Genomic DNA, 9,253 nt, shown 5'->3' with positions numbered 1-9,253 from the left:
AACCTTCTAAACATTAATCTAAAAATACTCTGAAGTGCATATTTCAAATTAAAAGTGTCATTCTTCGTTAATTAAAAACCTCAAGTCATCACGGTAAATTAATTTTAATTAATCATCAAGAAAAGTTTATCCAAGATTCACATCCCAAAAAAATTTTAATTTCAAGATATTAACTTCTTGTATCGAGTAAATCTTTTCAAATTATTTAATAGAATTATAAAATAATTGAAATATCGTTGTCCCTCTTAATATATTTTTTTATTACTGCAATAATGAATGTTGTAATGAGCATCCCCTGGGGCAAGCCATTAAATCAAATTTTTCAAATAATTAAATCGTCCCAGTGAGTTTTTAAATTAAATCGTCCCAGTGAGTTTTTAATGGCGAGATTGAGAGCATGACATTTTCGCAAACCCGGAGGTCATGCGGAGGCGTTGGGAGTGGGTGAAACCGAATCACCGAGGATATTACATGGGGATGAAACATGACATTTGAGAATAATACCCAGCGTAATAACTCCCTCTGCATCTTGCATCTCAGTAAAATATACCAGAGCAGAAAATAAAGTGAAATACACAAAAAAAAAAATAAATAAACAATCATTCACGATAAATCTTGGCTTTCTGATAGCATCGAATCTCCAATTTACTCCGATTATTATGGAATTCCGGGGAACACGCGGTAAAATTGATTAATTGAAAAAAAAAACTGGAGAACAAATCCTGGTTATTACAAGGTAAATACTCCAGTATTTTTTTTTGAGACACGTGAAGTAAAAATGAAATAGAAATCAAACTGAAATCATACTAATAAAAATGGACACGTGGACCATGGATCCGGGGAATTGATCTCATCCATAAGTATCAATCACACCATCCCTCCCACCACATCTCCACCGAAACACTTGTTTTTCCCGTTTCCTCCACGTGTCAGACAACGTCACCTTCAGTTTCTTACCCGTGGAATACTTAGAAGTGAAATAATTCACCGAAGATAGGAGGGGATTGGCACATGTGGCATAACCGGATTAGATAGAGATATGACTCGACTAGATAAAATTAATCTCCGAGTTCAGCCCCTGAGACAAATAAAGTGTCATTATTTCCCTGTTGTCTCCATCTAAAGACTCATCTAAATATTCCCCAACAAACCCCTTGGATCCACCCTCTCACCGTCGGATGTAAAATCCCCTGGAATGAAATTCCTCTCGATAATTCTGGAAATAAATAGGTCATTCGGTCTCGATTAGTCGTCCATAGCTGGAGATGTTTTCCCCACGTCATTCGTAACTGGGGATTTTATTTCGTTCACATGTCGGACGTCACAAGTGGGCGCGTAACGCGTTACGATTTCCTTCCGCACGTGTATCCCCAAGGTTCAAGGCCACCTGATGTTCTACATTCTGTAGCGTGCAATGGTGCACGTCGATAATACCCCCTCCATCATACCCACCACAACCACCCAATTTCATTAATTTTAGATCGGACGTAATGACTACTTTTCATTCATGAATTCAACCGTCTTTTTATAGGCTGCAGTTTTCTTGGTATTATGGCGCCAACAATTTGCATGGCTGATTTTCCAAAAGCTGGTACTGATGCACCTTGTGTGAGGAGAAAGTACTGGCAGGAGAGAGCCATCAATAGACACTCCAGGATTGAGTGCAGACAAATTTCGGTTAAAAATGGCAATTGGCAGGGTAATTGTCATGAGTTGGTTTTACCAGGAGCTAGAATACCTGATGAGCCTAGACAAGAGCAGTTGAGGCTCATCGAGAAAAGGAGAAAAGGTGAAATTCGATTAATTGCTGTCATTTTTAATCGTAATTGAGCACTGAGTTAATATATCCGTCAATATAACTCGTATTGAGGAAAAATTGTTTTTACTAATGATATTTATTAGTGGAATACAAATTTATTCAAGATGTAAATGGGAATGGAAATTTTATGTAGATGTCAGGCTATTACTTGTTGCAAGTATATTTACTTGCAGATGTAACTTTTTTTTCTCAACGCGTGCTAGGCTTGGGACGGCAATACAAATATTTTATTTTTTTATTTTTTTTGTTTTATTGACTATTGAATGGAGTCTTGCAATTTAAGAGAATTTTTCTAGTCGAGCTGGATCTGTTTCTGAAAATTTAAAAAATCTGGGAAAACAGAAAGTCCCATTTTGATGATAATTTAATGATAATTAATGAATATTCAATTATTATCAATTGGTAATTTTCGTAAAATTACGCCAAGTAAAGATTCATGAAAAATAATGATTTATCATTCATGATAAATAATAGGCCCGAATAATTTCCGCAGAATTGCTGGACATTGTTATTCGAACTCTGGTGCTAGTTCGTCGCAATCATGTACTCCAGAAGAGAGTGGATGCTCTATGTCTGGAGACCCAAAATTTTATCAGATCTCAAATGAACAATCGACAGGCCAAAGAAAAAATAGAGCAACGAGTAGAACAACTTGAAGAATCCACCGTGGTATCATCGTCAACAGGCGAAATGGAAGTCGACAACACCAGGCAAAATACCGACAATTTTGAAATAAAATCGTCAAACCACGTGACATCCACCTGCATTTTACCAGACACCAACAACGGAATAACCTCCGACTGCCTCTTCTAGGATCTCATAATCCAATTCCACAATTTGGAACTTATGAAATGATGCTTTCCATGATTTAGAGGGTACATTTCCCCATACATGTACCATTTTTTCATATCACTGCGTATTAGAGTAATCACGTAGATTAATTACGAATGGAGATAATTATTCTCCGCATCTCCTGATTGAGATAGAGATTAGGGTCTCGTTGAGAAGAAGAAACTTAAAACTGATATACTACAAAGATAATTACAGACGTATTAGCTGTTTTACGTCGAGAAAAAAATCAATTCATTTCGACAAATAAAATTTATTTCATACAAGAAAATTTTACAATCAACTGCAGATGTAATGTAAATTGCTATGGAGATGAGACTATTTTCTTGGATTGAATAGATTTTTTTTTATCAGCTCTGCATCATTGAGAGTCAGTTGACTGTCAAGACTTTTTCCATTCTATTTTTCATATACAAGCGACTCCTATCTGCTGCAAGAGCTATGAAATATTTAGAGAAACGTCTCGTGCCTGATACTTCGGAAATAGATTGAGAAAACCTAATTCAAGTGGATCGTCCAGTGTTTGAAGAAAAACGAGAGGCAGAACTGCATTTCACCACAGGAACAATTTTGGATGATTGATTCAATAAACTGGGCGATTCATTCTAGATAAATTGAATCATACTTTCCAGTGCCCTTCAGTGTCTCTTTTTCTAAATAGTTTTTGGAGTAGTTTTGAGATGACGATTCAATGGCTTTCACTAGAAATATCAAAATTTTCGGCTTATACAATTTAGAATAATTAGAGATATCTAGGCTCTTCGCATATCAGTACATGACGTTTTTGATATAAATCTTACAATCGAGTTGAAATTGATATCCGATAACCGCTGCCAGCACATTAGATGACACGGACGAAAAAACTCAATGGAAAAATTCAGCGCTTCAAAAATTAATCAAAAAAGGAATGAAATTTAAACAGAAATTATCGATGATTTCGAATGAATCCTAAGAAAATTTTCTTGAAACTTCCGCTGAATTTTTCTGATGAATTTTTTTTATACGTGAAACTTAATTATAGATATTTACCCGGACTAAGGGAAAATTTATTTTAGCGAATTTTTGAGTCTTAAGTAGGGGAAGCTGGAATATTTCGGAGAGTTTTCAAATATTCATGACTCAGAAATAGATCGACCGGTTGAGTTGTGAGTGATGAGTGATCTGGACAAAAATATGATGTCACATAATTGAGTGATTTTTTGATGATGGAGAGAAATCCAAAGCCCCAGCTTCCCCTATTTGGTTTTGAAGCTTGACAAGCTTTTTGTCGATTTTAGAATATATTCTATCGATAATTGAGGAAAGCACTGGATTCGGATTTTGATGATTCGAGGTGATAGTGTGAATGGTTTCAGGCAGTGTTCAATGCGTAGATTAAGTGACTGGATGATTTATTTATTTATTCCGTGAGATGACGAGGGGGAATGCCTGACAAGTGATTGATGGAATTCATCTGAAGTATTATAGTATTATCATGATAATGAAATTAGAATAAATCGACCATTATTTAAAATATTGACAATTTATTTAAAAAATTCATGAACATTGGTGGGGCTGTGGGTCCTGTCAGTGAGCATCTGGAGACTGGGAGAGAAGTACTACGAGTACCCAGAATTGAAGTAGAGCCTGGAGAAAAAATAATTAATCATTTTAAAAAATGATGATCAGCTACTGTTTACATTTTTTCCAAAGACGAATAATTGAGGTATCGATAAATAATTCAAGACCTCGTTTCAATTCAAATTTTATGCGCACAAATGATACATTTTTTCGCATTAATCATTTGTAATTCGTTGCTCATTGTTACAATTGAAGAAGATACGTACGATGTAGATTATGACGAATATTCTGGCTAGGGGATATCGTCTCAGGAAGACTCCAGTCCTCACGCTGATCGCGTCTAAGGACGAATAGGCTCTCTTTACTTTTCGAGCCATTGATGTGTCAAATGGTGTTTCCATGAGGAACGTTGGCACTTGGGCTTTGGCATCGTCAGTGTCATTTACGTTGTACGGTTTTCGGGAATTTCCAAGCAACTTTCTGTACTCGTGCTGAAGAAAATATACAGATCATGCATGACAATTTCCCCGATAAATACAATAATTATAATTTTAATAGTCATTTTATTTTCTCAAGTCCAGAAGAAATCGAACAAAAATATTCAAATGTACCTCAGCCTTTTCCAATTGTAGTCTCAATGCATTCTTCTCAGTCGTCAGTCCCTCAAGTTCATTCTGTTTAGTGACAAGAGTCCTGGTGAGGGTAGCAAGCCTCTCCTCAACAGCACTGGAGGGTGTGGAGACAGCGGAGAGTTGTGACCTGAGCCTTGATATTTCGTCCTCCTGTTTTCTGAGTTTACCAGTGCAAACTCCAATCTGTGCCGCCATCTCCTCCTTGACATCCCGAACTTCCTGCAGGTGTCTACCCACGTCGTCCTCAGCCTCACTCCTTTTTCTCTTCTCCATGGAGATGATCTCCTGGAGTTCCCTGCTGGCAGCTGCGAATTTCCTGCTAGCCTCCTCGATCTTCAAGTCAGCAGTGACCAACTCCTCCCGAGCATTTCTCAACTGCTCACCAACCTGTTGATTCTCATGCCTGAGTCCATTGCACTCCTGCCTGAGTTGATTCAATTCCATAATCGTCGCAGAATTATCTACCCCAGTGTCACCGTTACTCCCCCTGAGCTCAGCGATGAGTTTCTCCTTCTCCTGGAGTGTCTTTATTGCCCTGGCCCGATGCTGCTCCAGCTCCTGCCTGTTGGCCACGAGATCCAGCCTACTCCTCTCCAGATTACCCTTGAGATCGTCAATCTCCTTGACCAACTGTCCATTCTCCACCTCCAATTTCTCCATCCTCTCCCTCATCATCTCAATCTCCTTCTGATAATCCGTGTGCTGCTTGCTCAGCAGCTCATTCTGCTGCTCCAAACCCCTCCTCCCTAGTTTCGACTGCTTAAAATTTTTCGATGCCCTTGTCAAATGCTCAATTTGCTGTCTCTGCTGATTCAATTTGTACTCGTACTCCTGCCTCAGCATTTCCATTTTACCCTGCATCTCACTCTGTTCACTCTCAATCGATCTCTCAACGTGCATTGACACCAGCAATTCATTCCTCAGGCTCTCGATTTCCTGCCTCAGGTGAATATTCTCAGCTGTTGGATCTGATGACGACTGCTCTGGGATGAGGTCGATGAGGGTGTGAGAAAGCTCTGGGGATGATCGACCACTGTTGGAGTATTCTGATAATGAATCCTTGGGATCTGATGTCTCCACTGATAACGAGGATGGTGTCCCAGGAGGGAGATGAGGACTATTGGCTTTTCTCGTTGGCGTTGATAGTCTGCTTAAATACGCTGTCAGGTTTTCATCGTGTGTCGATTTTTTTGGAGTACCCTCCGGGGTGCTGATCGACTGGGAATTATTTGATTGGCAACTGGAAATCAATTCTCTTGGTTATTGAATGTGGAAATAATAATAATATTATTATCAATACGTGGGAAAAGACTGTGATGTTAAAAAATTAAGATCAAATAATCCTCGCCTGTCAGATGGATCCACTGAGGTGACGTTGATCAGCTGATCCTGCTCAGAGTCATATTTCTCCTTGCTTAGAGCGGCTGCTGTGTTCTGATCAATTTTATTAAGCAATGTTTCAGCCTTGCCAGCGAGACCAGACAACCACGCCATATCACAATAGACAATACTGTTAATGATTCTCAGAAAATAGAAATCGGGAAGTAGGTGAATGGTTGATGACACTCGTGATAAATCCTGGGAAATAGGAAATTTTTGTCGAGCTACAGTCACACTCAGAAATAGTTTTTACTCGGAAGATCGGTTAGTCTTATTTACTATCGTTTTGCATTGTCAATATTTACAAGTGAAATGACACGTACGTAGGATAAATGACTTTTCCACTGCCATTACTCCTCCACGAAGATGATTGTGTGGTGCTTTCTGGTGTACACCAGACGTACTACTAGTGCTTCACTCTCCTCGTATTTCTTCACTTTTAATTGTTGGTAAATCCCAGATTTATACTGGGATTTGATAATTAATTGATTGATTCGAAAATACGAGAGATATCTCTAGAAATTTTTCGATGCAAATTTTCCAATTTTTTTTTGAAAATCCATTGCAATTTTTCTGTTGTAATTAAATCTGAGGGGAAAAAAACTTGAAAGACCCGGTGATTTCGTAAAATAGTTGATGTCTTTATTTTTAATGTGCACTAAAAAAAATCTAGTGTACAAGGCAGTCAAATCCTAAAAATGACATGTGAAGAATTGAGAATTTGAAGATTTAATTATTACGGCGATTGGCTTCGAAGGACACCCCCTGGGTGGGAGTCTCCTCCAGGGGTTTGGTCTCCTCGACAGGTGGATGAGCTTGAATCCACTCCAGGCCCCTGGCAATGCCTGTTGGAACGGGCGGTGGTGTCGGAAGATGTTCCCCCTCAGGGTGAAATCCGTTCTCATCAGCTACATACCTCAGTACCACTTGCGTGCCCTCGGGATCAACGTAGCTGACCTGTCCGACGACCGTCTGAACGACAGTATTGTCTCTCAGGAGCTTCACCGACGCCTCCTCCTGGACTCTGATGCCATTCTCCGACTCCCAGACGTTGTGGAAAGAGCCGTCGGGATTTACCTCAGAATCCTGCGATATTATTCCAACGGGAACCTGCACGTGCTCCACTGGAACCTGTCCCTGGAACACTTGCCCTGGGCTCTGTCCGGCAATATTTTTCCTCTGGACATTATTCACAGGTTGCGAGACGCAAATCGCCACCACAAAAGCCAATAATATCTGAAACACGCATTCAATTCACATTACGCAATGCGCAATTGTCGTTAATGCGTCGGCGGTGATCGATTACCAGATTCGATACAAATACTTGATCGATCCATGATCGATCACTTCCGTTGAATCACATGGGATATTAGAATTTTTTGGAATCTCTCGGTTCTCATGAAAAAATGACTCGATATTTTTCAAGCTTTTCGAATATTATTTTAATTTGATAGTGTTACCAGAAAATTCTTCATTCTCCTGGAGATGATCGGCTACTGGAGCGTTCCCTCGACTGATGCTCTCCGAAAAATTCACTCCTCTTTTTATACCCTATTTATTTTCCCTAAAAAAATTGTTATTGTGGAACCAGTCCGGTTTAATAATTTTGTTTTTTTCAATTTCCGATCGGATCGAGCGATAAAAAAACGAATTTATGAAGATCTTCGGGGATAGGATCTCGCGATGGCAGAATATTCTCGTTGGGTTTCGATTATTTATCAATCGGCTCGGATCTCAAGACCATTGATTACTCATTGTGATTTTTTGGCTGAGACCAGATACTCTGATTCATCAATTAATCATTCACGACGCGGAAGTGCCATTGCGATTTAATTATAATCGACGTATTAAATCGTAAACTGTCGCCATTCGTCACTCGGGATTATTCGCATATCGAGCTGTGAAATAATAAATATAATCCGAATGTTTATCTTTCATTACATAAATTACGGTGTGTGACGCAACTTGCAGTTTGCTTAAACCGAAATTCACTGGATGGGAGAGACAATCTGACCCAGACTCGCCTGAGAACACCGAATGGCCTTGAGAGTCGCACCTCCGTATAATTCGCCCATGCAATAATGCATAGAAATGAGAATAAAATTGCAATTACGTAAAAAACGGTAGACTGAAAAAAAAACTTACGGATTTATCGCCCGGTGTTGAATTTTCGAAATTAAAAATCAATTTTCGACGCATCGAGAAAAAAATTATAATCAAACTTAAGGTTTTTCTCAATTACCAATCGATCTGAGGGGAAACTGCTAGGGAACTTTTTTTTAGGTGAATAAATTTCCGACAGGAAAGATCTTTTAGAATTTCCTCCTAAAATCAATGGTTTTGAGAGAAATTGGTATTTAACCCAACGGAAAAATTTCATTTCATTTGAATTTTCATTGCGTCAATGAAATTAATGATAATTTCTTAACTTTCTCAATAACTTTTGGGAATTGGAAGGCTTCTTTGAAGATTAGTTGAGTATTACAGCTTTCGAAGGATTTTCGAAACGGTTTATTTATTTTTATTCATTTATTTATTTTTATTCATTTATTTATTTTTCTGTGAACACAGCGGAGCTTTTATTCAACTCCAGTTGGCACTGATATTATTCTACAGTGATGGTATTAACCTGATATTCCAGGAAATAAAATAATAGATAAAAATATAATAACAGCATAAAACAATTTTCTGTTCTGGTTTTTTACTGATTTTATTGTTTTTCAGTATCCCGTCGTATCTGAATTTATAACTTTGTTTTAAATATTCAATTTAACAAGTTTCGGGTCTTGAAATAATTTTGAAATGATTTTGTAATTGAAGAATCATTAGAAACGTAAGAAGAAAAATAAATGCTTTTTTTGCTGATTAATGTCCCGACTAAAAAATCGTTTGAAATTTCCTCATAAAATCAACAACTCCCGGAATCAATCGATATCTAATATAGATCTCTAAAATTCCATTAATCTCTCATTACCTCTTCGTTTAAGAATTTTTTTCCATATAATCTTTAATT

General features: G+C 38.0%; 3 protein-coding genes across 6 annotated transcripts in view; 1 reads left to right on the top strand and 2 right to left on the bottom strand.

Moving 5' to 3' along the window:
- Cipc (Clock interacting protein circadian) overlaps positions 1 to 3,602 on the top strand; it is a 36,826-nt gene extending 33,224 nt beyond the window's left edge. For both annotated transcript variants that reach the window (XM_011308753.1, XM_011308754.1), the window contains exons 2-3: positions 1,532 to 1,789; positions 2,313 to 3,602. In XM_011308753.1, coding sequence (XP_011307055.1) covers positions 1,532 to 1,789; positions 2,313 to 2,632 — 578 coding nt within the window. In that variant the 3' untranslated portion in view covers positions 2,633 to 3,602. The remainder of the gene's footprint in view (positions 1 to 1,531; positions 1,790 to 2,312) is intronic.
- A 572-nt stretch (positions 3,603 to 4,174) lies between these two features.
- Golgin84 (Golgin-84) lies at positions 4,175 to 6,603 on the bottom strand. Of its 3 annotated transcripts, none has more exons than XM_011308749.1 (5): positions 6,564 to 6,603; positions 6,209 to 6,438; positions 4,840 to 6,100; positions 4,495 to 4,719; positions 4,175 to 4,294 (listed from the first exon to the last, which is right to left on the bottom strand). In XM_011308749.1, exons 2-5 carry the CDS (start codon positions 6,352 to 6,354, stop codon positions 4,235 to 4,237), a joined length of 1,692 nt encoding a protein of 563 aa, XP_011307051.1. In that variant the 5' UTR covers positions 6,355 to 6,438; positions 6,564 to 6,603; the 3' UTR covers positions 4,175 to 4,234. The 3 variants fall into 3 exon arrangements, with proteins under 3 accessions (XP_011307051.1, XP_011307052.1, XP_011307050.1); XM_011308750.1 differs by having other exon boundaries at positions 6,546 to 6,595; XM_011308748.1 differs by having other exon boundaries at positions 6,209 to 6,595.
- Positions 6,604 to 6,860: 257 nt separating this feature from the next.
- Positions 6,861 to 7,811, bottom strand: LOC105268873 (pupal cuticle protein Edg-78E). The gene is made up of 2 exons (XM_011308746.1): positions 7,701 to 7,811; positions 6,861 to 7,476 (listed from the first exon to the last, which is right to left on the bottom strand). Exons 1-2 carry the CDS (start codon positions 7,713 to 7,715, stop codon positions 6,970 to 6,972), a joined length of 522 nt encoding a protein of 173 aa, XP_011307048.1. The 5' UTR covers positions 7,716 to 7,811; the 3' UTR covers positions 6,861 to 6,969.
- Between the last annotated feature and the right edge of the window lie 1,442 nt (positions 7,812 to 9,253).

The sequence above is a fragment of the Fopius arisanus genome, unplaced genomic scaffold (genome assembly GCF_000806365.1).
Source record: "Fopius arisanus strain USDA-PBARC FA_bdor unplaced genomic scaffold, ASM80636v1 scaffold00062, whole genome shotgun sequence".
Lineage (NCBI taxonomy): Eukaryota > Metazoa > Arthropoda > Insecta > Hymenoptera > Braconidae > Fopius > Fopius arisanus.
This window is presented reverse-complemented; position numbering and strand designations above follow the sequence as displayed.